Raw genomic sequence first — 27,850 nt, 5'->3', positions numbered from 1 at the left:
ATACATGCTCATTACAGAAAAGTTGAATGCTACAGGCACATATGAAGAAAATTTATAGTACCCTAAATGCTGTACCCCCCAGGGTCTTACCTCCTTTCCACCTTCCACCCACCCTTATCTCTGATCCACACTTTTAAAACTAATGAAACGAGTGAAATGGGTGAAGGAGACCAAGAGGTGCAGACTTCCACTTAGAAGTTTGCCTCCTGGGAGGCAGTGGACTGCGTGGGAACTGTAATCAGTAATACTGTATTGCAAATTTAAAAGTTGCTGAGAAAGTAAATCTCAAAAATTCTCATCCCAAGAAAGGAAACGTGGGAACTTTGTGTGGTGACAGAGGGTAAAGAGACTCAATGTAGTGACCACTTAACCATCTGTACACAGATGGCGAATCATGATGCCGGATGCCCGCAGCTAACATCATGTAGCTCGGTTACGTGTCAATGGGAAGCAGAAGAATCCCTCATCTTTTTTTTGTTTTTTTTTTTGAAGATTTTATTTTTTAAGTAATCTCTACCCCCAACGTGAGGCTCAGACTCACAACCCCAAGACCAAGAGTTGCACACTCTACCGACTGAGCCAGCCAGGTGCCCAAGAAGCCTTCGTGTGCCTCTTTTCACCCAAGTCCTCAGGAGCCCGCATTTAGTATTGTGCCCAGAGTACTGATCTTAATATTCTCTGCCCAGTGTCAGGAAGACCATACTGTTCTTTTACTTTTGTTTTTTGACTTGTTTTATGCTGAAATGATTATAATAGAATCACAGGAAGTTGACCCCCCCAGCCCCCGCAACTCCGTGGTGCCATCTTCTGTGCCAAGTACATCATCAAAGGGAGGACGTTAACATGGGTACAGTGCTGTTAGCCAGATTGCAGGCCTCGCTCCCTTGCACTGGTTCTCCCGTGCGCTCCAACCCCCACCGTGGAGCAGAACAAACTGAAGATGCTGGGGAGACCTGCTTTCCCCTGAGGGCTCCACTTGGGTCCTCTTGAGGAGGGTTTGCAAATGGCCCTACTTGCTCCTCTCTCCCAGATAAGAACCCGTGCTATTTCCTGACATGCCCTTTTACCTCGTTGGGGTCGACTGTGCTCCCACTCTTCACAGTTGTTTCCTCACCCTGGTCTGTCCTTTGCATCCCCCCAGTTCGGTGCCTCGGGCCTGAGCGGGCAGCAGCTGCAGGATTTCAGGGAGCACTCTCGCGGGTGCTGCTGCTGCTGCTGCTGGTCTCCAGCTTTGCTCCAGATGCTAAATAGGACAGGAGCGGTGCCGCGAGGGCTGGTGCCTCCAAGGTGATTCCATCCCTGTCGGATGGAGCTCTGGCCTTGTGTGAGCACAGCAGTTTCTAAACCTGGCTAGACAGGGACTCCTTGTGTGGGGAAAGACATTCAACAAAGCCCCAGTACCGCAACGGGAAAGGCAGAGCAGAGCTCGATGACACGGGGTGGGGGCAGAGGGCGGCGGTCCTGGACTTCATTCCAGGAGTGGAGAAGACAGCCAGGCCACCGCTGGTGTCCGGAGACTCAGGAAGTCTAATGAATGTGCCCTTTGCCCTTTTTTCTCTCTTTGAATTTGTGTGGCTGAGTAGGAAACTGAAGGATGTCCCGTTACTGCCCTCCTTGGATTATGAGAAACTGAAGAAGGATTTGATTTTGGGGAGTGACCGCTTGAAAGCCTTCCTGTTGCAGGCTCTTCGCTGGGTACGTACCTTTCCCTGGAAGTTAAGACATGGTCTTCTTGGCTGGCTACCTTGCTTGTATCTTGTACCCCATCTACTACAAATCTTTCCTCGTGCTGCCTGCTGACACCAAGAGCTAACGGTAAAAACAGCTTCTGAAGACAGCCTTGGCCTCTTGGTAAAAACCCGGGTGTACACCTCGCATTTGCCTTTGCCTTCCCTCACTCATTTGCCATGTGCCATTTCAAGCCTGCCCCCATCACCTGCTGTAAGGCACCCTCCCAGCTAGGGGGGTTGGCGCGGGAGCGCCCAGAGTCACTCTCTTATGACAGCTTCGCAAAGACTTCTGCGTTCGGGTGCTATGTGGGGCCACTCGAGCAGACAGTGGGGGTGGACCCTGATGAACCAGTCTTAAGAGACATCAAGCCTTGTCAGAGAGTGGCTTTTCCTCCCACTCTTGAGGGTAAGCCAGTGGTTCTCAAGGTTTTTAGTCTCTTTTTAGACCTGTTGACACTCTCGGAAATTACCGAGGACCCTAAAGGCTTTAGTTTATGTGAATTCTATCTACCACTATTTATAGTATTAGAAATTAAAAACCGAGAACATTTCTAAATATTAATTCATTTAAGATGAACAATTATGAATCCATAACATAACATAAATAATATGTTTTTTATACATAAAAAATAACTCTTTTCCAAACCAAAAAAGAAAAAAATCAGGAAAGTGGCATTGTTACACATTTTGGCAAATTTCTTTACTGTCTGGCCTGATGGAAGGACAGCTGGATTTTCACATCTGCCTCCCCAAGTGAGTCATCACAGTGTCATACTTCATATAGCCTCTGAGAGATGGACCATGACAAAGATAAAAGCTCCTGGCTGAATCAGTCAGTAGAGCGGGCAACTCTTGATCTCAGGTTTGAGTTTGAGCCCCACATCAGGTGTAGAGATTACTTAAAAAAATAAAATCTTTAGGGGTGCCCAGGTGGCTCCATCAGTTAAGCATCTGCCTTCAGCTTAGGTCATGATCCCAGGGTCCTGGGATCGAGCCCTGCCTCAGGCTCCCTGCTCAGCAGTGGGTCTGTTTCTCCCTCTCCTTCTTCCCCTCCACCTGCTTGTGCACCTTCTCTTTCTCTCTCTCAAATAAATAAATAAAATCTTGAAAGGAAATAAAATAAAATCTTAAAAACAGAGAGATCATACCTTAGTATTATTATGAAAATAATCGTGACCTTGTAGACTCCCTGGAAGGTCTTTGGAGACCCCTAGAATTCCCCAAAGTACACTTGAGAACTGCATGTCTAGGCCAACACTGGTTGGCCCTTTAACTGAATAATCCATTCTAACTTAGGCTATAATAGTGTCAGACCCCTTTCATGGCTCCCTGAATTTCAGGGTATTGGCATCAAAGTGGCTTTGAGTAATTTCCCCATCTCTGTAGACAAAGGTCTCCTCACTTGCACTTTGGAAGATTGGTACATGATCTCAGGGAGTGCTCTGAGAATGCATCCAGGATCAGCAGACGGAGTGCTGTGGCCGATGGGTAATGTCTGCCTCAGTTGACTAGCACGGGTGCCCACCGTGAGGAGTCGCAGGGGCTATTGCCTCTGCCTGCTCAAGTTAGCAGACTCATTCTCTGGCTCCGAGTTTGTCCACCCAGCAGCTCCTCCTCTCAGTCCGTGCTACCGAGCCTCTTAGAGAGGCAGTCTATTCCTTTGCCAAGTAAATGACATTGTCACAGATTAACTGGGAAGAATAAACAGGTGTCTTAAGATCTTGTCTGTGTCCCCCTCCAACTCGTCACCCCTCCACCCCATCCCAGCACCCTGGCCCTGGCTTCAGGGAACTTGGTGGAAGGGCGGCAGGCCCACCTCAGACACTCTTGGCACACCCTCCTTTAAGTGCCCTCTGCCCTCAGGGCCTTCCTATTTGGCCACAGTGGATCCAGTCTGCCAGTGACACCCACCTCTGGAGGCCTCCGCCTGTCAGTCCTGGTGGGGGGTTCTCCTGCTCTCGTTGTCTCGCAGTGTGGCTCTTTACACATCTGGCTCCTCCTCGGCCAGTGGCAGGGCCCACAGTCTCAGGGGTCTCCAGTGGGATTTTCCTGGGAAAGCAAGGACATCTCTCTTTATATGTGACTTTCCCATATAATTCATACCTGTACATACTCGTACGTACACACACACACACATTTCAATACTCTCCATACATTTTTTTCTACCCCTATGGACAGTGAGTTCATCCTTAATACAACACAAGAGACTTATGACTTTAAAAATCTACAAAATTCTACCACTTACCTCTTACACACGCACACTCGCACACTCGCACACACACAGTATTGCTGCATCAGTCCCTATGGTATAAAGTCTAGCTTGTTGGTGATGCATTGGCTCCAAGCCCTCCACAGCCTGCCCTGTGCCCAGCTCCCACTGGGCTCCCCCAACATGCCCCCTGCATTTTCACGCCTCCTCAACCTGTACCACACTTCCTCTCCCGCCCTCCCCCCACTACCCACCATATTCACATTCCCCCGTGCTGGCTGATGGTCTGCTTGTCCTTCAGAGACCAATTCTAGAGCCCCTTCTTGTGAGGAGAACTCTCTAGGTGTTGGTGGGCTCTCCCTTATCTGTACACTTACTGTCTGGGCATTTTTTTTTTAAAGATTTTATTTATTTATTTGACAGACAGAGATTACAAGTAGGTGGAGAGGCAGGCAGAGGGAGGGAGAGGCAGGCTCCCTGCTGAGCAGAGAGCCTGATATGGGGCTCAATCCCAGGATCCTGGGATCATGACCCGAGTTGAAGGCAGAGGCTTTAATCCACGGAGCCACCTAGGCACCCCCAGTCTGGGCATTTTATCACTTCCCTTCTCTGGTGAGCTGACTCGCACATCACCCATTAGGAAATACAACATCATAACTCCCTGTTAGTTGAATGGCTGCCTGGGTAGCTACTCACCCCCGCTACCCCCGCCCGGGTATTATTTGCTTTGGTTAAATGTAGTTACTAATACTGCCATTTAAAAGATTCCTACTCTATGAACATATTTCTCCATATTAAAACTTGGGTCTCTTACTTTTCTTTTTCTTAATTCTAGCGCTTGACCACGTCCCATCCTGGAGAGCAGAGGGAGACCATTCTGGAAGCTTACATTGGCAACGACCTCCTGGATTGTCACAGCCACAGCCAGGTCTGTGAGAGATGGGCCAGAGCCCAGCCAGGGCCTTCATTTCTAGGGGATGATCTTAGCAGTAGGGGGAGGCTTTACTTTATATGGTATTTTCAGCCTAGTGTCTGTATGTCAGCCTTCTAGCTGGTGAGGTCTGCTACTCACCTAAGACATCGGCCCACTTTTTACTTCTAACAGAGTCCTAAACAGATTAGAACTGCTTGATTCAACTCTGGAGCTCTTTCCTGTCCTTCTTCCTTTTCCCCAAATCCCAACTCTTTCCCTCACTTCACTGCTTAACCATGAGTCCTGCAAGCTCAGCCTTTCTTACAGTAGACAAGGCGGGTAAGCCGATTCAATTGTTGTTTATCTGGGTCTCACCTAAAATATGTTAACACTGTATTTGTATATAGCTTTGGACCAGATAGGTCTGATGATGCAGTGGGAAAAGTGTGGGATTCGGAGTGAGGTTAACTGGTTTCAAACCTCTGCCCTATGGCCCATGAGCCAGACAACCTTGAGTAAGTTACTGAGTCTCAGAGCGCATCCCACCTTGGAGAAGGAGCCATTACCTGCCTCATGAGGTTGTGGGGTTGACTGTGTTTGGTCACCCGTGGGACATAATTAACCCAGTGCCCAGCACAGAGTAGCCATCATGTGGTGGTTTCCCTCCCCAATGTTCACCCCCTTACCTGTTATCAACTCCAGGCTTCGCTGGACAGAGGCGGAGTGAGATCTAGAACATGACATATATAAGACACTGCATTTCATTATCTCCATCAGTGTTATCCAGAATGACTCAAATACTTCACCTCCCTATTTTGGCTTCACAGGGTGTGCGCTGGGTGGAAGAGCAGCATACCTTAGGGTCACCGATGAAACAGTGCCCCCACAGAAGCTAAGCACACATTAGGCTCCCCTGTGCATGGGCAGTAACACTCGAGAATTCTGAGTTGCTAGTTTATTCTCTGAATGTAGTCTTATTGCTCCTGTGTGAGTTAAGTTTGAAAAGTAGTGTCTCAAATTTTTGACTTATTTCCTTTTACTTTTATTTCTGCTTATTTTTGTAATGGCATCTGAAACCAACTTATCAGGCATGAAGCGCCTGATAAATAGATTGTCTGTGATTTTACAACCTCAAATTCAAAGAGTAAATTCAATATCAAACCTTTCTAAAACTGTCTTATTTCATTGAATCTGAGATGCATTTCCCCCCCCCCATTTTAGGATTCTGGGAAATGAAAGCATATCTAGTAGTCAATGGCCTGTTACAGTTTAATTGGCTTCTTGCCTTTCTTGGTTGTATATATAAAAAGCAAAGTGTTCTCTAATGAAAGATGTCTCAGGTTTTGTGATTTTTGTCACAATCCTCTGATCTCTATAGCCATCGAAGACATGTCATTTTTTCCCCCTACTCATTATTTTTAATTGTCACGGTTTATTTTAAGCAAGGAATGAGCTGGAGCTACCGTAAGATGTCAGAGAATCTGCAGAGCAGGAAAACTCAAGCATAGTGGGTGCTGTGTCACCATGACACTGGAGAGATTGGCCCTTTCAGCCAGGAAATTGGACTGGTTGTTTAGTGAGTTCTAGCTGAGCCATTCTTGAAGTTTAGCATGCGGTCTTATCACCTGGGAAGCTCATTAAAACACAAATTCCTGGGCCCCTGCGGCCTCTACTTAGTAAGTCTAGGATGAGGGTTAGAGTTTGCATTCCCAACAAATTTTCAGGAGATGCCCCGGCTTCTGGGCCAGGATCACACTTTCAAGAATCATTGTTCTTTCTTGTTCTGTCAGTTGGGGGAGCGTATCCTATAGTTAATAGCTTTTGGAGATAGGGTGGGTAAGCAGTAGATTCTTTGAGATGATATATGTTGGAAAATGTATTTATTCTTTGTACGGAACTCTAGGTTGTAAATAATTTTCCTTCATTATTTGGAAGATCTTGCTCCATTGTCCTTTATGTTCCAGTGTTGCTGTTGAGAATTCCAAGCTAGTCTAACTCCTGATCCTTTGTATGTGGCCAGGTTTTTCCTCCCTAGCAGCCTGTGGAGTCTTTTTTCTTTCTCTCTCTCTTTTTTTTTTTTTTACATTAAAATTTTTTTTTATTGGGGTGCCTGGGTGGCTTGGTGGGTTAGGGCCTCTGCCTTCAGCTCCCGTCATGATCTCAGGGTCCTGGGATCGAGCCCTGCATCAGGCTCTCTGCTCAGCGGGGAGCCTGCCTCCCCTCCTCTCTCTGCCTGTCTTTCTGCCTACTTGTGATCTCTCTCTCTGTCAAATAAATAAATAAAATAATAAAAAAAAATTTTTTATTATGTTCAGTTAGGCACCGTATAATACATCATTAGTTTTTGGTGTAGTGTTCAGTGATTCATTAGTCGGGTATAATAGCCAGTGCTCATCACAACCCATGTCCTCCTTACATCACCCTGTTAGCCCATGCCCCCACACCCCTTCCCCTGGAAACCCTCAGTTTGTTTCCCGACATCCATGTTTTCTCATGGTTTGTCTCCCTCTCTGATTTCTCCCCCTTCAGACTTCCCTCCCTTCCCCTGTGGTCTTCCATGCTATTCCATGTGTTCCACATATGAGTGAAACCACATGATAATTGTCTCTCTCTGCTTGACTTACTTCACTCAGCGTAATCACCTCTAGTTCCATCCATGTTGGTGGAAATGGTGGGTGTTCATCCTTTCTGATGGCTGAGTAATATTCCATTGTGTATATGGACCATATCTTCTTTATCCATTCCTCTGTCGAAGGGCATCTCAGCTCCTTCCACAGTTTGGCTCTTGCGGACATTGCTGCTATGAGCATTAGGGTGCATGTGCCCCTTCTTTTCACTACATTTGTATCTTTGAGGTAAAGACCTATTAGTGCAGTTGCTGGGTCATAGAGTAGCTCTGTTTTTAACATCTTGAGGAGCCTCCATACTGTTTTTCAGAGTGGCTTAGTCTTTTCTTTATCACCATTGTTAATAAATATCCTGTTGATGTCTTTCCTAAGGTGTATTTTGGTTCATTGTTTTAAGTGTTTTGTGAGCCCTTTCATCTGACAAGTGCAGTCCTGGGAACTTTTCTTGATTTTATTTTCTTGATGATTTCCTCTCTGTTTTCTCAATTCTCTCTCTGAATGTTGGACCTCTTGAACTGATTCTCTCTTTTCTCTCATATCTTCCATATTCTTGCTCTGCTTTCTAGTAGATCGCCTCACCTTTTTTTCCAACCCCTCTGTTGAGTTTTTCACCCCCCTTTTTATGGCAATCTTTTTTCACGGATGCGGTATGCCTCTTGTGGCTCTGAGGCTACTGTGAGTAACACATTTTTGCATATCTCTGGTTTTCTTCTCCCTACACAGCCCCATTTTCTTCAAGTTGCCCCCGCCATTTGTTTTGACCCTATCTCCCATATTGAAAACTTGCCGTGGGTTTCTGGTAGACCTTGGCTTTCTCATAATGTTTTGAGTAGGGGGAATGAAAGCCAATCGGAAATTCTGAGGCTGAGGGTAGGGCTTGTGGACGCAGAGCTCCACTGAGGGTGATCTAACTGGTCTCTCTAGTAGAAACCTCTGATTTTAGGATCTCTGGCTCTTTTCTCTTGGGCTGGTCATTTTCCTCCAAGAAGAGTCTTCTAATCTCCTACCTAGAGTGTGAGGATCTGGGTACAACCTTCTGGGATCCAGGTAGAAGAAGATGGGGTGCTCTCTGTTTAGCATTCATTCTTCATTTAGGCACTGTCTCTTCATCCCATTTGGGTGTAGAAGCCCTGCTCACCTGTGCCAGGTGTCCGCCTCTGCTACAGGATTTTTGTTCCCTTTAGTGCCCATGGTTCTTGATCACACTTCGAAGAATGAAGAGGTAGACCAGATAAGAGTGGTGGACAGCAAAGCAAAGTTGATTGAGCAAGAGTATAAAGCTCCTGGAGAGCGAGGGAGGCCTAAAAGTGTTGCCTTTAAAGTTTCTAAGTTTAGGGGGTTTTATCAGCAGTTCTGCAAAACTATCTTCAGCAGTCAGGGTCATGCTGAGTCGTGCCAGTCAGGGCTCTGTTCACATGTCTGTCTACCTGTTAGATTAACATGTCTACTGATCGACTTTTTTTCTGACATCTGAGGGCTTTGGTCTTAACTGCACCTTGCCCATGGTATTGACAAAGGTTTTGTGGTTAATTGTCTTATTTTAGGACATTCTGCAGAAGTCATTTCTGCAAAGGCTGCAGAAAAGAATGCAGGTGTGATTCTGTCTCAGCTGCAAAACAGGATGTCACTGCTGTTCGATCTTAACTGTCCTGACTCCATATTTTCTTGTTGGGGCCCCTGGCCCTGAACTCCTACCTGTCCAGCTAACTCCTCACACCTCCAGAGACCTTTTGTGTTACCTTCACAAGGGAACGCCCCCCGGATGGATGGTGGGGAGTCTGCAGGAGGACAGTGGTATAGGAGCGGCAAGAGTGGGATCCAGCTGCTGCTTTCACAACTTTCATTCATTCTTCTTCCATTTTTTTTTCTTTTGGAGGATTGCGTGCTGTAAATTGGGTAATTCCTCATTGCCCGTTGCTGCCTTCAGGACTTGGCATTCTTGGGTCTGCTATGTCTGTCACCACCTGGCCTTTCTGATTCTGAAACTGTGTTGTTAATAGCTCTTGTGCTGTCTCTCTGTCCTTCAGAATTTATATATATATATATATATATACATATATATATATATATTTTTTAATCTACACACTGTACTTCTTCTGGGGTTTGCAGGGAGCAAAATTAGATCTGGGTATTGGATCTGTCACTAACCTGGAAAAACAGGAGTGGGAAGCATCACAAACAGCACGGCCTCCCCTGCTCCAGTCACCAGCAGAGCGCTCTGTGTAATACAGTCTCTCGGCTCAGAAATCTGAATAACTTGTTTTTGTCAACCCTCGTTTAAAAAATCTGTTGGAAATTGAGATTTCCAGATGAAGTGTTGACTTTGGTCTGTTTATTTCACCTCTAATAAATCCATGCAGAGGTAGAGAACAGCAGACCCATAGAGGAGACGTATGTTTAGCTGTTTTCTTTAACCTCATCCTTGCTTTCTCTGGATGGTTCTGCCCGCAGAGGAGCGTCCTGCAGCTGCTGCACTCTAGGAGCGAGGTGGTGCGACAGTATATGGCCCGGCTCATCAATGCTTTCGCATCCCTGGCCGAAGGTGAGTCAGCCAATGCATTTTGTTCCTTTGGAAGTGGCCATTCTTCAAAACGTTTCTTAAAGGAGCTCTCAGTTTCCTCAGTAGATTCCTGTTCAGTGCACTGAAGGGGTCTTGTGCAAACTGGTTATTGTTGTATGGCTTAGTTTATGTCAGAGTCAATTTTGATGATCTTGGAATTTACTTTATAAGGCTTCTGGTTTTATTTTACAAGCTTTCTGGTTTTGTAGCACTACCTTTTAGATTGCTTTCAAGTATATAACAGGTAATGCATTTTCTATAATTTTCCACTGAAGGCAAAACAAGGTTAGTTAATTAATCAGAACTGATCCCAAAAAGCACTACATCGTTTCCTTCAAGAGGTTGCAGCCTCTTGGGGTACCTGGCTGGTTCAGTCGGTGGAGCGTGTGACTCCTGATCTTGGGTTTGTGGGTTCAGGCCCCACATTGGGTGTAGAGATTACTTAAAAATAAAATTGTATAAACATATAATTAAAAAAAAAAAAAAATAAAAAAAAAAAAAATAAAATTGTAAAAACAAACAAACAAACTGGATAACATCTTAAACCACCAGGATTTGAAAATTCCAAAGATAATACATACCAAAGCCGAATTCAAAATGATTTTACAAAATATTATCTTCCATAAATTCTACTTTGTTTTAGCTTCTTAAAGGGAGTTCTCAAATTATGACTATATGATGTTCCAAAAGTTGGTTCACTTACTCATTTGCTTGTTCTTCCAACCATTTAGCAGACCTTTATTATGAACAAGGGTACATGCACTAATATTATCTGTGTCAAGACAGAGGTCCACAGGGGGCGAATGATAACTCAGAGGTATGGTTCCCAACTCCTTCTCCAGGCACAGGTACATCTAGAAGGAGGCAGGAGTGTGCCCAGAAAGCATTACTGTTTGGCTGCCTCTATTATAAATACTAAGGAGCCCATAACATATAGATTCCTCACCTTCTTTCTCCCTGTAGATCTGGCAGTGCTCCCCACAAAAATATAGTGATGAATTATGTTTAAAGATTATTTATTTAATAATAAATATAGAGATATAATAATTGGGGGTGGGGAGAGAGAAGCAGATACTCCAGTGAGCACGGAGCCCGACACGGGGCTCAATATCACAACTCCAAGATCACAACCTGAGCTGAAATCAAGAGTTGGAGGCTTAACCAACTGAGCCACCGAGGTGCCCCATGATGAATTATGTTTCGATTATAAGAAGAGTGGTTTTCTCTTCATTAAATAGTTGGTTGGATAAAACCAACTTTGCAGAAGAAATAGGTTTTAAGTTTTTTTTAGAACCTAAAATTACCCAAACTCTACATGCATTACATGCAAAGTGTTCAGAGAGAATGGTTTTGTGGCATGAACTTAACACAAGATAAATTCTCTCACCCGTGCATCTCTGGTTATATTGTTAGGTCGCCTCTACTTGGCCCAGAACACGAAGGTGCTGCGGATGCTGGAGGAAAGGTTGAAGGAGGAGGAGGAGGACATCGTCACCCGCGAGAACATTCTCGGGGCCTTGCAGAAATTCAGCCTCAGGTGCTGACCATGCAGTAGGTCACAGCGGTCCCTGTGAAAGTACATAGGGCTCATGTGAGCCACTGTTTAGCCCCCGTGGCAGCCCAAGAGGCAAATGATATTTTCCAAACGATACTTTTCAGTTAACATTTAGGAGAAGGTGGGTTACTTTCCAAGATGGAGCTAGAAAGCTTATCTCGAATTCCCAAAACCACCCTGCTCAAGCTGCTGTGGAGGGGGAAGTACAGTAACCCTGTCCTCGTGCGTGGTAGTTGGTGCTGGCAAGAGCTGGATCGTGTTTCAGGCCACGCACATGGTGTAGAGAGGTGCGCATGCGCAGAACCTGCCAGGGCTAAACCGCGCGTTGCTCACAGCGTGTTGTGGGAGGTGCACGTACAGGAGCAGTGACGTTGGTGCACTGGGTCATTGGTGGCAGGCAGGCCGGGAGCCTCCCGCTTCCTTGTGCTAACATCCCAGCAGCCCACCGTGCAGTCTCCGTCTGGACCCTGTCATGACTTGGATCCTCTATCCATCTCGAGCGTTTTTTTCCTTCATGAACAGCTTTACTGAAGTGAACCCTCAAAGCACATAATTCACCCCTTTTAAATGTACCGTTCAGTGATTTTTAGTATATTTACAGAGTTGCCCAACCATCACCACAAGCTAATTTTAGAACATTTGCATCACCACACAAAGAAACCTCATGCCCATTTCCAGCCCTTGTCCCCTCCCCGCAGCCCCAGGTAACCACTGATTTGCTTTTTGTAGTGTTACCCATAATGGGCATTTTTAGGTAAATGGACTCATATAATGTGTGTTCCCTTGTGGCTGGCTTCTTTCACTCAGCATGGTGTCCTTGAGGTCTGTCTGTGTGGTAGCCTATGTCAATACTTTGTTCCTTTGTGACGCTAAAGAACACACCGTTACATGGAGAGACCACATTTGGTTTATCTGTTCATCAGCTGACGGACAGCTGGATTGGGTCTACTCTGGCTATCATGCATAATCATGTTCCAAACATTTGCCTACAAGTCTTTGTGTGGACGCATCCTTTCCCTTCCCGAGTCAGTCAGTGCCTAGGAGTGGAGTTGCTGAGTTGTATGGAATTCTTCCAGCATGTGGCTTCCCTCAGGAATACCTCACTTTCTCTTTGCCTTAGTAAGAATTCTAGTACCTTGAGTTCTCAGCTTTTTTCTGACCGTCCTCTTCCGTACATACTTTCTTCCTGTCAAATGTGATTGACATGTGATTGACTCTCGCTAGTAACCTAAAGCCTGCAAAATGACTTATTCTAAGTGTGCACATTTAGTGAGAGAAAGCAGTAGGTATTCAGTTCCTACTACTTGTCAGGTCCCTGCTGATGAAAAGTTCTTGTTCGAACTATGTGTGAATTGAAAGGAACTGTAGTAAACTCCGGAGTTCTTATTTCTTTAGATCATATGAGCACTTGGTTTTTGTTTGTTTATAAAGATAATTTAGCTTGATGTTGAGCGTGGCTTGGAAAATTTTTTTGAAATTTAGTAACTATAGTAACAGAGATAAGATATAATACTTCCTCCTGGTAATATAGATATTTATTGCCAGTTTTTTCTTGTGCTTCAAAAAGTAATAAGCTATTCTGTTCTAGAAATATGCTTAATGTTTTTGCGATGCTCTAGAGTCTGTACAATGAATGTAGGAAGTATTTAGGATTGCCAAGAGAGTGTAACCTTCCTTGTATTCCAACAAATTTCACTCATGAGGTGAGTGTGATGTTTAAGAATAGCACAAAGGGCAGCCTGGCTGGCTTGGTGGGTAGGACATGGGAACTCCTGATCTCGGGCTGTGAGTTATGGTCCCATATTGGATGTGGAGATTACTTAAAAAAATAAAATCTTAGGGGCACCTGGGTGGCTCAGTCGTTAAGCATCTGCCTTCAGCTCAGGTCTTGGTCCCAGGATCAAGCCCCACATCGGGCTCCCTGCTCTGCAAGAGGCTGGCTTCTCCCTCTCCCACTCCCTCTGCTTGTGTTTCCTTTCTCACTGTGTGTCTCTCTGTCAAATAAATAAATAAAAATCTTAAAAAAAAAAAATCATGTCAAAAAAAATAAATAGAATGGGGTGCCTGGGTAGCTCAGTGGGTTAAGCCTCTGCCTTCAGCTCAGGCCATGATCTCAGCGTCTTGGAATTGAGCCCCACATTGGGCTTTCTGCTCAACGGGGAGCCTGCTTCCCCCCTCTCTCTCTCTGCCTGCCTCTTTGCCTATTTGTGATCTCTCTCTCTCTGTCCAATAAATAAATGAAATCTTGGGGGAAAAAAACAAACCCAAAAGTATAGCACAGATATACTCCTGGATGGGAGTTTTACCATAACCTGTTCATTAGAAGATGTTTGGTGGAGGTTCCTCCATGGTGTTTTTTTGTTTTGTTTTTTTAAAGATTTTATTTATTTATTTGACAGAAAGAGAGAGATCACAAGTAGGCAGAGAGGCAGGCAGAGAGAGAGGGGGAAGCAGGCTCACTGCTGAACAGAGAGCACAATGCGGGGCTCGATCCTAGGACCCTGAGATCATGACCCGAGCCTAAGGCAGAGGCTTTAACACACTGAGCCACCCAGGTGTCCCCTTCCATGGTGTTTTGACTGTCAGAAAATTCACATGACTTCTCATGGTGATACCATCATGCTTCATCTCATCAGTTTTGGGGGGAGAGGCAGGAGGAGAGGGAGAGAATCTTAGGCAGGCTCCATGCCCAGTGCACAGCTGGATTCGGAGCTTGATCTCACTACCCTGTGATCATAACCTGAACTGAAATAAAGAGTCAGATGCTGAAACAGCAGAGCCACCCAGGCGCCCCAATCTCATCAGTTCTGAAGGCTGGTAGGAAGACATTCCTCAAACACATTTGGATGAGATGTTAGATTTCATACGGACTTTGGGCAGAAAATAATTCTGTATAAATTATTTTGCCCATGTCCTTAAACTACCCTTACTTCACAAAGACCTGAATCAAGATGGGATTGAGATGGTTTGGGCTTTTCTTTGTTTTTACACAGCTCAAAGTGCCAAGCAGGACTCGAGTTTACCAAAAATCTGTTTGTCAGTGAACTTTTTCTATGACTGTCTCCTGGGTAAAGTGGACCAAAAGCTATCAGTAAATATTTACTAAATATTTGAAATACTACTCTGCTAATTTTAAATATTGAAAAAGAAATTTTCAGAGTAGAAGAGCTCCAGACTACCTAGCTGCTCTCTAAATCCTTAGGAATACCTGCAGAAGGTAAAGAATTTGTTGTTTCAGTTGTGTGGGTCTAACAACAAAATATTCTTTAGAGTCGGTATCTTCCGCACAGTTTGTCTTGTCTCTTTTTTCCCCTTAAGATATATTTATTTATGGGAGGGGGAGGAAGAGAGAGAGCATCTCAAGCAGACTCCCTGCTGAGTGCAGAGCCTAGCCGGGGCTTGATCCGAGGACCCTGAGACCATGACATGAGCCAAAACCCAGAGTTGGACGCTCAGCAGACTGAGCCCCTCCCCGGCGCCCCATCAGTTTGTCTTTTCCAATCGCCCTGCACATCCCCGTATGCTCTTACAGGGAAAGCCGCTTGTCGGCTTTAGCTGACCTGTAGGCTTTTATATCCTAGGCGCCCACTGCAGACAGCGATGATTCGAGACGGCCTCATCTTCTGGCTGATTGATATTCTGAAGGACCCCGATTGCCTCTCGGACTACACACTGGAGTACTCGGTGGCCTTGCTCATGAACCTCTGCCTCAGGAGTGCAGGTCTCACAATCCCCTGTCCCTGGGCCCTCTGGCTTTGGTGTGGGGGAGGGAAGGGGAGGCCAGAGAGCCTGCCCCTCGAACCTGGAGGACTACCCAGCCTGATGCGGTGTGTCTTTAGTCTCCCTAACAGAAAACTGAAGCAGAAGTAGAGCGTAAAACATTTCCAACTAGTTATACAGCTGTTGAATCCCTGAAGCCAGATACCATTCTGGCCTTGGAAAAGAACATTTTCTCTGTATGCAGTACCTGGATGAAGAGGAAATTAAGTTAGTTTACATTTTTCTTCATCTTCATTGTCTTATTCAAAGGTGGGAAGTTAAGGATTACGATCCATTGTATCCAAGGACAGAGAAATATTTTTCCAAGATTCTACAGGGCTAAGCTGGTGGCAGAGCGAGGATGTCAGCCCGTTCTCCACGCTTCTCACCACAGCCAGCTCTCCCACTTCACTCCCCCATGCGCATCTAGTCGTTTGCTCAATAAAGGGAGTGATCGCAGCTTTTCTAGAGGTTCTGTCCCGTGTACATGATTGGTTACCTGAGATGGAGGAAGCTTCTTTAGAAGAGGTGCCAAGTCCAGCCTGTGGCTCACCTTGGTCTGGGCAGCCCCAGTTTGGGGAGAAGCAGCTTATGTGGTTGAATAGCTCAGGAGTATTTGTGAAAAGCTTCTTTTCCTTTGGCTGCTTTGTAATCCAAACCATTCATGTGTTGTTGACTGAGTAAATGTGATTTCAACGTTTTCTTAGAGAACAGCATAGGTACGTATCTTAACATTTACCAGGTTCTAACCAGCTTTTCTTAGTATCATCAATTTATGATTTATTTGCAGTGGTTGTTATGATGTTTGAATTGGCTAGAATACCTGTGTGGTGTTTGAGATGGTGGTCTGTGCACCTGGGCAGCCGGGCACTGCTCTGTGATAGCCCAGGCTTCCACTGACCATCCTGAATAGCTCTGGGCTCTCAGAGCCACCATTGACTGAGCGCTGGGAATGCACGGCCTACACTGAGTCCCTTCCTTCCCTGAGAAGTCCCAGGAGGAAGAAACGGGGCCCACATTGACCAAATGACTCAGCCAGGGTCACACAGTTCATAAGCAGAGGAGCCAAGGTTTGAATTCAAGTCTGCCTGACCTGAAACTGTGCTTCTGCGTTTAGACTTGTCACGTTTTGTTTCATTGTTTCTTCTAAAGGGAAGAACATGTGTGCCAAAGTGGCGGGCCTGGTGCTGAAAGTTCTCGCGGATCTGCTTGGCCATGAGAACCACGAGGTACTAAGCCAGTGCTGCCAGCCCTGGGGTTGGGGGAGGCTGGCCCTGCTAGTCAGTGCACCCCCTCCTCCAGGTTCTGGAACTGGGAAGCTGGAGGTTGATTCCTGACCCCCATTTCCTATTGCCCTGCTGTCACTGGTCTGTGCCAGCTCCCTCCCAGGCCTTATTCTCCTTCTTGTCGCCTGCCCTGCTTCATTCTTCCCCCACGTTGACAGTCCCTGCGGTGGCACATGGCCTGCAAATTTAGTTACTGTTGTGTGTTGCATGTGTCATTGTGTCAATAGTATTGAGCTCTAGATCTCATTCTTTTCTTACCTTTTCACTGTGTTTTTAGAAATTTCCTGTGTTGCCTTGTATACATCTCATTCCTTAATCTTGCTGCTGCAGAAACAGCCCCTGTTCACGGCCCTCCCCTCAAGTCCCCTAGGCTTGTCCAGCTGCCTCCCTCCCTCAGCTGCCATAGGGGTCCTCAGTGACATCACCATGCTGGACCCCCAAGGGCCCCTGGGGTGCAGACATGCGCGTCACCGCTGGCTTGCCCCGAGTGTCAGTGTTGGGTTGAGGGTCCTGCCACTCTGTCCCGCACAATGACTGTACCGGCTTCTGCTCTCCCCCATATCCTCTCCAGCATGGTGGGATTTTCTGTGGTCTAGCCTGTGGGCCACAAGCCCTTTTAAAATAAAGTAGAGGTCTTGATAAACTAACTAACAGGATCTTCGAAATGGTGTGAGTATGCTGTCACCAGCTCTCTCCAGATGCCTGTACAGAAACCGTGGCATCACTTTGCACGTGAAGCCAAAGTCTCAACAGAAGCCTGACCTCTTTAGCCAGATCAGGTGCAGCAATGTCTTAGCAGAACAGGACTGAGGGCCACTGGGTCAGAGCAAGGCACTTAGCTGCGGACAGCTCCCCTTCTGTCCATCTCTCTCATATCTTCCATCCCCCAGGCCCACCAGCTCGGTGACCCGGGTGGCTTCAGCAAGTGAAGGGTTGGTGGTTGTTATGGTGTGTGCCATGCTTTTTATGTTTTTTAAATCAAGAACTCTTAACTACTTCTAGACTCTGTTTCCCATTTTATTCAACTAAAGCAATTGGAGCCTATACATAGGAAATATATTTAGTCTCTAATAGTAATGTTGGTTTTAAGTGTTGGAACCAGTATGTTACCTCTGAGGACAGAATAGACTGGAGGATTTAAATCTTGTCATAATTGTTACAAATGTATCTGCTTTGAAGATGAGTTAGAAAATCTACCTGTATGTATGTTAGAGCCTAGAAATTTGTTCACTTCACAAATAAATGCTACATACATGTGTCCTGTGTGAGGGAGTCATGATCACGAAAGACGAAAGCCAGGAGCCATAAAGAAAAAGATGCACATATTTGACTCAGTGAACATTAAATTATTTTTATATGGAAATAGAGGCCATAGTAAGAGTCAATGGACAAATAATATAGCCTGAGGAGATATTTCCACATAGGATAAAAGTTTAATATCCATTATATATGAAGAGCTCCTATAAATTGATAAGTAAAAGACATAAGAAAAGGATAGAGTACACACATGGGCTGTTCACAGAACAGTAAATCTTGATGACCTATAGACAAAGGCAAGATGTTTAATTTTGCTAATAGTCAGGAAAATAAAAGTAAGAACAACCATAAGATGCCTTTTTTCTCTTTACCCATTAGATTGGCAAAAATTAAGGGATAATAAAGTTCAGTGCTGGAAAAGAATGATGGGAATGGACCCTCCTCCATTAATGTGGAGAGTGTCACACAAAATCTACTCAAAGGGGAGCGCTCATTTATCCAGCACCTGCCATGTTCTGTGTCCTGTACGGCTTGATGTCGGGGTTACCTATGTGAGGAAAACATGGGGGAGACATAAGTATAAATGCAAACATAGACTGAATCCAGTATGACAGCAGAGGGATATACAGGAGGCAGAGCAGGGTGTATGGTGTGGTGGAGAGCCCTGTAAGTAGGGTCAGATCAGTCTGTACAGTGTAAACCTTATGGTGGCAGGAAGGGAAGGGCAGGGGGACATGATATTGAGGCCAGACCTTGAAGGGGCCTGTGTGCTGCACTAAGAAGTTAGGACTTTCCAGGTAGGCTCTAGGGAAGGTTTCTGAGGTGTAGGAAGAGGGATGATTTGGCCCATGTTGTAGAATTATGGCAATGATATGATTGTTGGACTACAGTGTGAACATCAAAGAAAGAAGCCCTTTTGGAGATTCAGTGTCACCTAGGTCATGGATGATATCTGAGCAAGGACAGTGGCACTGTGTGTGGGAAAGAAGGGTTCCTATCAGAGGCAGCTTGGCGACTGAACCCTGGAAAGCAAAGGCGAGAGCAATCGATAATGACTCCAGCAGTGGTAGAAGCCTGAGTGATCAGCATGATGTTAGTTAAGTGGTGAAATAACAAGAGTGAGCTTTGAGAGCCAGTAATGAACTTGACTTTGAACTCTTAATTGTAGCTGTCACTGGGACATGCAAATGGAGATACCAGTCATTTGGAAACATGCATCCTGGAGCTCAGGAAGATGGGAAGGCTCACTCTCCTCATTAGCCAAATGATTCTTGAGTGGGGTGTTTGATCACGGAGTTGTACTGAATTTGAGAACTTGCAAATAACTGTTTTTTCTCCCTTTAAAGATACAGCCATATGTGAATGGAGCTCTGTACAGCATACTTTCTATTCCATCCATTCGTGAGGAAGCAAGAGCAATGGTAAGAATAAGGGCTTGAGCAGTTTGTAAGCTTCAGTGAGTGGTGCTGTTCGGAAGCCGTTAGAACAGGGAGCTCCTAGACCTGGCTCCGGGCCCCTTGGGCTGCGTGGCTCGCACAGCTTTGTGAACTCCTCGAAACGGTACGCCAGATACACATTTGCAGTTTTCTAGGGGAGAGAATCTGTAGCTTTTTTCAGATTCTTAAAGGATTCCTAACTCCTAAATCGAAAGAACTCTGGTGTTAGAGGGGCACCTGTGTGGCTCAGTCAGTTAAGCGTCTGCCTTCTGCTCAGGTCATGATCCCAGAGTCCCAGGATTGAGCCCTACATCGGTCTCTCTACTCCCCTGACTCTCCCCCTTCTCATGCTCTCTCTCACTCTCTCTCAAATTTAAAAAAAAAAAAAAAAAAAAGTCTTAAAAAAAGAAAGAACTACAGTGTTAGAGGGCGCTGGGATGGCTCAGTCGGTTGCGTGTCTGACTTTTGATCAGCTCCAGTCATGATCTCGCTCGTGAGCCCATGTAGGGCTCCCTGCCCTGGGTGTGGAGCTTGAGTAAGAGTCTGTCTCTCCCTCTGCCCCTGCCCTTGCTCTTGCTCATTCACTCGCTCGCTCTCTCTCTCTGGCAACAACAACAAAAAAACTACAGTGTTAAAAAGTTCCCAACAGGCTTATTTGGAAAGTTACAGACATTTTTAATGGTTCATTTTAATTTGGGGCTTTGGGAAAGCCTATCGATTTTATAGTAGGAGAAGCCTAGCAGGAAAATGGTGAAATGGAGTAAATCCCCACTGAAATGCATCCCCGGGATTCCTGGAGGGCCTGGGGCAGCTGTGAGAACCGGTGCTGGCCAGACACTTAACCTGTAGGCGCTCTGACAGCTGCTGAACGGGACAGAAACCCTACTAAAGATGATAGAACATCTATGTTGGTTGGCAAATAGTGAATTCAGTGTTTAATGTGTTTACATTAGTGTTTATATTGGAAGCATAAAACAAGCTTCAGGCGGTTAGCATCTTTGGTGATGACAAGTGTTTCTAGATCCAATCAGCAAAAGCGCTGGAGTTTTGTCCTTTTCCTGGTAATATGAAACCAGGTTAACAGGTTAAATGCTATGATGAAGAGATTAAATGTATTTCCACAGTCAAAACACAGGCCAAATTCAGTTGGATACCAATGAAACATGTTCCTTCACTTGATTTCGCTTACTCAGAAGAATTGCTAAATCTCCTAATTAGTCATCTAAAATCACATCAGCAGTTATGCCAGAGAGAAAAACTTAAATCAGAACAATTCTTTGTGGTCACAGTAAACAATGGAACTTCATTGCCTATTGCTTTAAAAAAAAAAAATAAATAAAATCTGCTATCTCAATACAGAATGGGGAAAATAAACTTGAATAAGTTCTGCATTGTGGTCATTCCAGTGACAGGAATTGTCAACCAAGTCAGAAACAAGGAAGAAGACATGTAGGCTGAAGAAAAAGAAGGAACAGAGGTGATATGGATCAAGCAACACGGAAGGCAGCATTGGAGGAAGGACATCTGGGGTGAGAGGCAGAGAAGGCAGGAAGCAATGGCAGTAAACAGACAGGGACCGCGTGGGGAGGGGAGACTCAGGGTTGTAGGATGTGAGAGTGTGACCCTTAGACCACAGAGAAAAGACCAGACCACAGAGAAAAAATGTGAAGGAAAGGGACAGTGCCTCAGAGACCTGGGAGATGATACCCAGAGGTCTCACACTTACGTAACTGGAGTCCCAGAAGAGGAGACAAGAGGAGAATATGACGTTACAAGAACTCTGTTTTTGCAACTGTGTAAGACATTTGTGTGCTGGTGGAAAGTGACCAAGAATACCTAAAAATTATATCAGTACCAAATGCTATTATGGTGGTCTCAAAATAATACCCCCCAAAGTGGAGAAAACGGTAAATGGGTGCACTGAGCCCCATTTGAACTTGAAGAGACTGCCAAGATCTGGGGTGAGAGAGCAGTTTAGATCAGTAGGGCTGCCCTCCTGCCTACCCCAGAGCCTCTGGCATCCAGGGCTGGAGCAGTTGTCGGCCATGAAGCTCTTCTGTGGGGTTTAGACCCCAGCCAAACATTCTGCCCTGGGCTAGAGCAGACTGCTGCCCTCTTGGCACCCTCTTCCTCAATCCAACGTCTATCCAGAGTTGTTCATCCCTTCCAGACCACTCCTTTGGGTCTCCTCTGTGTGCTTACCTATCTCTGCCCACCAGTTCAGTGTTACTGTTCTCAAAGATGATGCTGTCCTAAGCCTCTCCCTCTTTGTCACTTGCAACCTTGTTTATTCCCTTGGCTTCAGCCACCAGATCTCTCTTCCGAGCCACAAAACCCTTCCAAACACAGCAAGCACAATCTTAACCATTTATTGAGCATCTATTGTGTGCCAGCCGCTGGACTAAAGGCTGTTTTTTTAGGTATAACTCACGAACAGTGAAATGCACAGGCCTTCTATACAGAGGTCAGTGCATTAGACAAACATGCACCTGTATAACTGATGCCCAATATACATTCTTTTTTTAAAAAAAAAGATTTTATTTATTTATTTGACAGAGATCACAAGTAGGCAGAGAGGCAGGCAGAGGGAGAGGGAGAAGCAAAGCTGAGCAAAGAGCCTGATGTGGGGCTCAATCCCAGGACCCTGAGATCATGACCTCAGCTGAAGGCAGAGGCTTAACCCACTGAGCCACCCAGGCGCCCCTACATTCTTTATCTTTTAAAAATGTCACATTAACTGGAGTTGCCACCCTTATTTTATAGTTGAGAACTATAGTTGAGGACTGAGCAAAACTAAGCAATTTGACCAAGGTCACACAGTTAGTTCATGAGGGAGCTCGGATACCTTCTATCTTAACCTTAACTTTCTAGAAGGTAATGCTCTGCTCTAGACAATGGGAATTCTCCGGGTTCAAAACTGCACTTGGCCCTTCTTTGATTCAGTTAGAGCTATTGATTCCAAACAGGCCTACATTAAAGGAGGGAAATAGTGCTCATCACCAAGAAGTCCAGGCATCAGCTTCAGGCAGAGCTTGATCAGAGTTCCCGTGTTAGTAGACCCATTTCTCTCTGCTTCCTGTGTTTTGGGGTCATTATGAGATACACGTTCCCCTTGTAGTGGCAAGAAGCCACACCAGCTCCAGCCACAAAACCACCTTCACATCCCTCAAGGAAAGAGGAAGGAGGGGGGCCAGACACCTGTGCTCCAGTCAGTGACTTACTTCTACACTTCTGTGCAATTCTCTTAGTCAACATTGAAAATTCTGACTTAAGCATTTTATAATAAAGTAAATAATGTACATTATGGTGACCTTGTAATTATTTTGATAGAAAAAGAACGATAGCTGTTTAAAAAGATTCTGCTTATTCACCTACTTCTCTACACATATAGTTTTACTTTTGATTTTGTCCCTAAAATCCAGAAGGAAGAGTATAAAGAAGTCATAAGAAAGGAACCACCTCCCAAAACAACATAGTGCCCAAACTAAAGGGAATACTTATTTACACGGTAAAATTTTACAGGTGGTTTTTTTTTTTCCACTTATTATCAGAGTGTAGTTGACATACAGTGTAATATTTGTTTCAGGTATACAATATAGTGATTCAACAAATCTATATGTTACCCAGCGCTCATCAAGATAAGGACAGCCACCATCTGTCACAATACAACGTCATTATAGCATTATTGATTATATTGTACTTTTTTTTTCCTAATCTTCATGACTATTTCCTTATTCTCTAACTGGAAGTCCGTACCTCTTAATCCCCTTCACCTATTTCACCCTTCCCTCTACCCACCTCCTCCTGACAACCCTCAATTCTCTGTACAATAGGCTTTTCTGTTGGCCAAATGTTTTATAATTAGGTTGGATAGTCAACCAAGAGGAAAATAATTCCACTGTGAATTGTAAAAAGAACAAAAAGAATGTTAATACTGAGCAGAGGAATTTTTATTGTGTCTGTTCCTTCCCCCTCCCCCAAATAAAGGTTTTTGGTTTGGTTTGGTTTGGTTCTGATTAGGTGAAACTATTCCATTGGAAACTACTTTCACCCCACTTAAAAAAAAAAAAAAAGAAAACCTGGGATATTAACTCTTACTCTCTCCAATGCCCATAGGGAATGGAGGACATCCTTCGCTGCTTCATCAAGGAAGGCAATGCTGAAATGGTCCGTCAGATCGAATTCATAATCAAGCAGCTTAATTCAGGTCTGTTCAATGCAAGAATCTGTGATTTATCTTTTGCAACTTTAACATGGGCTAAAAAGTTGCATGGGCTTTCTTAGAAGGCTTGTGTCCTGGAATTCATTCATGAAGCTGTAAGGGAGCCGGGGAGACCCAAGCGAACCCATGAAAGAAAGTTCGACCAGATAGTCAAGGCCAGTCTGTCCCAAGACCAGCAATCTCTCATCACACTTGAGGCTTATAGGCAACAGAAAGAATTCAAAAGCAATCACAAACGCCCTGCTCTAACCTTATGTTCTCTTTATGTGCACGTCCTCCTTTATTCTTCCCCCACCTTATAAGGCTTCCCTGGGGTCCCAGTGTCCGATAAGGAAAACAAACATCAGTCTCCCTAGCTCCGCTGCAGAAAAGGTCATTCTCCCGCATGCATTCATTCTTTGAAGAAAAATGTATATTGCCTACTGGCTCCATGGGAGGATATGATCCTCTTTCTCTCTGGCTTCCTCCAATGCCATGACAACCTACATCCCATAGTAAGCAGGAAAGGAAGGTGCAGGAAGGCTTGGATGGGACCAGGATGGAGGGGAAGCTCTTTCTGGGGACCCCTGACACCTAGCCTGGCAGAAAGAGGACGTTAGAGGCTTCCAATCAACAGGAAGCAGCTGGGAGAGCAGCCAATGAGGTGTGAAGCCTTGGCTCCCTTCAGGCTAGGGCCCATCTCCATTTGAACATCCTCTCCTGTGGCTCTTACAGAGCAAATGTGATTCATCCCAAATTCAGGTGAGCAAGGAATAGAACTTTATTTTCTGCAACAGAAAATAAAGTTTTGATTTTTTTTTAAGTTTTATTTATTTGTGAGAGAGCATGAGTGGAGGGAGGGGCAGAAGGAGTGGGAGAGAGAGAATCTTCCAGCAGACTCACTGCTGAGCACTGAGCCTGGCACAGGGCTCGATCCCAGGACCCTGAGATGATGACCTGAGGTGAAGTCAAGAGTCAGATGCTTAACTTAACCGTCTGAGCCACCCAGGTGCCCCTGCAGTAGCTTCATTTCTGACTTCGAGCCCCAGTTCTGCCAGGCAGGCATATTTACAAAATAACACTAAAGAAAACCTGAACCTCAGTCGGGGTTTGGGTAGGCAAACCTCCTTTGGGTAGGCAACAGTTTGGAAAGTGGGGTAAGGCAGCGAACATTGGTCACTTTCTGCTCTGTGCTCATCAGCCATGCTGAAACCGCCGTCCCAGGCCAGGGTTCCTCTGCGGCCTCAGGGTCACATCTGGGCTGCAAATCTTCTTCAGGGCTGACTCCGTGTTTCAGTATGTCAAGACACAGCCACTTCCATTTCTTTGTCAGTCTTCCCTCCTTCCTGGCAGCCCAGATACAGGGGAGGTCCCCCGTGCTCTCTGGCAAAACCGGCTCTTTCTCTTACGTAAATCCAGCCCTTGAGCCAGCATGCTGACGAGTGTGAAGAGGGAGGGTCATTTGGCACTTTCATGAGAGCTGTGCTTTGCCAAGAAGTTACCGCGGGGAGAGCTCAAGCTTTATAGACTTGGGTGTCCAGGAAAGGCCTGAGATACATCTGCTCTGTCAGTAAGTTCCAGTTTAAATAAAGAGTGTCAAAAGTACCAATCTTTTGATCTCAAGCACTTGAGTTATTCTGTATTCATGGGACAGTGGCCAGTCCCCAGAGACGATTACCTAGGGAGTCTGCTACTTTGAAACGAAATTAGAAAGTCCCTGAACATTCAGATGGAGGAGCAGACACACACTCACATACCTTGGGCTATGTGTCATGAGCGAGGAGTCAGACTGGACGAATGTACCAGCATGGTGAGGAAAGCCGGAGAGGGTCGGGCTGGAGTTCCCACCTAGTCCAGGCTTCGCCCTAAAGTGGACAGCAGCAGGAAAGTATGAATTAACAGCGTACTAGTTTAAGATATGTGAAATGGCATTGCCACAATCTTTATTTTTTGACTCTCTTAGCTTAGTATCCACTTGTAACATGTAAGTGGGTTTTCAGACATTCAAGCCCATCTCAGTTCTCTAGCACTATTGTCTTATAAAGTTTTAAGGTTTCCAAATACAAAACTTCTAGTATATTGTAGGAACCTCACCCCACAGGTGGGGAAGGACTGCTCTGGGGAAGCTTAGGGGAAAGCTGACCTGACAAGAAGAGATGACCGCCAGCAGCGACAGCAGGGAGGTTTGTCCCGAATACCAGCCCTCCACAAGGGGTCTGGCAGGGACAAACCAGTCATTGAAGAGAGGACAGGGGCTGGGGCAGAGTCAGCTTCACCAACCGGGCCCGCCCCATGAGGAGACTAGCAGCTCCCCCGCCACACCCCTTCATTCCCAGAGTGGGGGCGGCTGAATTGTGCCGGAGCCCGGCAAGCCGTGCGGGAGGTGAGCAATGCGGGAGACTGGGCTGTTGCCCCCGTTGTGCCCGAGAGAAGAGCTGAGGTTTACAAGGTTCTTCAGTTCTCGGGACTGGATTGTTCTGGGAAGATGTTGCCTCAGATCCAATGGGCTGAGGGGAGCGGGTGTGTCCAAACCAGCCTGTGGCCTCGCAAAATGTCAAAGATTCTCTGTAAAAATGTGGGAGAGGGGGCACCTGGGTGGCTCAGTGGTTTAAAGCCTCTGCCTTCTGCTCAGGTCATGATCCCAGGGTCCTGGGATCGAGCCCCACGTCAGGCTCTCTGCTTAGTGAGGAGCCTGCCTCCTCCTCTCTCTCTGCCTGCCTCTCTGCCTACTTGTGATCTCTGTCTGTCAAATAAATAAATAAAAATCTTTTTTAAAAATGTGGGAGAGGGCATTTCTGTATTTGCAAAGGTTTGTAACTGATGAATAAGCCGCAAGCCCATTTTGAAAGGCACTTGCCTGATAGGTGTTTACCGCAGCGGGGCAGAATCATGCTCTTTGCAGGGCGGGAGAGGAAGTTAGTGACCCAGCATTGGCTCTGTCGCAGGAGGACGTGACTATACCCCATCTGCGAAGGGCTTTCCTTGACCACGGTGGGCCCATGATGGGCAGGGAGGTGTGCAGGCCTCTCTGAGGTAGGAACAGGAGCCTGCATGCTGCCGTCCATGGTCCAGCGTATCAGTGGAGCCCTTCCCTTCAGAATGAGGGTCATGTCAAGGACGATAGGGTGTTACATATTCTCTCCTGTGAAATGGTTTGGGGGTTCAGCCTGGGTGAATATGCCACCTTCATAGTATACTGAGCGACCTCTTCAAGAATCGCCTTTACCTCCTCTTTCCTCCAACTTCCTATTTGACTTCCCAGCCTCTTCTCTCAGGCTTTCGTTACTTTCACATCATCTATTCAGTAAGTGAGTGATCATAAGGGAGATCCGGAGATCCATAAGGAATAAAGGGAGGAGTAAGCCCAGCACTTTGTTCCCCAAGGACTCACAATTCCCAGACAGTCCATAGGCCATTCATACATTGGGAAATACTGATCACCCCAAAGTGGCAAGCACTATCAGAGTACTGTCTGCCACAGTACCATATAGTACTTTCATCTACCACAGTACTGTGCTGTCTAGTACTATCTACCATAGTACCATCTAGTACTACCATCTACCACAATACTGTCTACTACTACTGTCTACCACAGTGCTGTCTAGTACTGCTGTCTACCACAGTGCTTTTAGTACTGTCTACCACAGTACTATCTGCTACTACTGTCTACCACAGTACTGTCTAGTACCATCTAGTACTACTATTATAGTGCTGTCTGGTAACACTATCTACCACAGTGCCATCTAGTACTGCTGTCTACCACAGTGCTTTTAGTACTGTCTACCACAGTACTATCTGCTACTACTGTCTACCACAGTACTGTCTAGTACCATCTAGTACTACTATTATAGTGCTGTCTGGTAACACTATCTACCACAGTGCCATCTAGTACTGCTGTCTACCACAGTGCTGTCTAGTACTATCTACTGTAGTACCATCTAGTCCTATAGTCTACCACAGTACTAATACTACTGTTGACCACAATGCTGTCTACTACACTGTCTACCACAGTGCTGTCTATTACTACTGTCTACTATAATACTATCTAATATTGCTGTCTACCACAGTGCTATCTAGTATTATCTACCATAGTACCATCTAGTACTACCATCTACCACAGTACTGTGATATCTAGTACTATCTACCACAGTAGATAGTAGTACTACCATCTACCACAATACTGTCTACTACTACTGTCTACCACAGTGCTGTGTGCTACTACTGTCTACCACAGTTCTGTCTAGTACTACTATCTACAGTACTGTCTAGTACTACACTAGTACAGTGCTATCTAGAGAAAATGCTGAGTGTGTTCAG

General features: G+C 45.6%; 1 protein-coding gene across 8 annotated transcripts in view; it reads left to right on the top strand.

Annotated features, from left to right (window-relative positions):
- Positions 1-27,850, top strand: part of ARMC9 (armadillo repeat containing 9) — a 156,855-nt gene that overhangs the window by 54,208 nt on the left and 74,797 nt on the right. For all 8 annotated transcript variants that reach the window (XM_059167728.1, XM_059167725.1, XM_059167724.1 and 5 more), the window contains exons 11-18: positions 1,584-1,695; positions 4,775-4,867; positions 9,931-10,021; positions 11,453-11,576; positions 15,176-15,315; positions 16,506-16,582; positions 19,243-19,317; positions 23,449-23,539. In XM_059167728.1, the coding sequence (XP_059023711.1) occupies positions 1,584-1,695; positions 4,775-4,867; positions 9,931-10,021; positions 11,453-11,576; positions 15,176-15,315; positions 16,506-16,582; positions 19,243-19,317; positions 23,449-23,539 (803 nt within the window). The remainder of the gene's footprint in view (positions 1-1,583; positions 1,696-4,774; positions 4,868-9,930; positions 10,022-11,452; positions 11,577-15,175; positions 15,316-16,505; positions 16,583-19,242; positions 19,318-23,448; positions 23,540-27,850) is intronic.

Source organism: Mustela lutreola, chromosome 3 (assembly GCF_030435805.1).
Source record: "Mustela lutreola isolate mMusLut2 chromosome 3, mMusLut2.pri, whole genome shotgun sequence".
NCBI classification, from domain to species: domain Eukaryota; kingdom Metazoa; phylum Chordata; class Mammalia; order Carnivora; family Mustelidae; genus Mustela; species Mustela lutreola.
The sequence above is the reverse complement of the archived record's forward strand: the minus strand, read 5'-3'. Positions and strand labels throughout refer to the sequence as shown.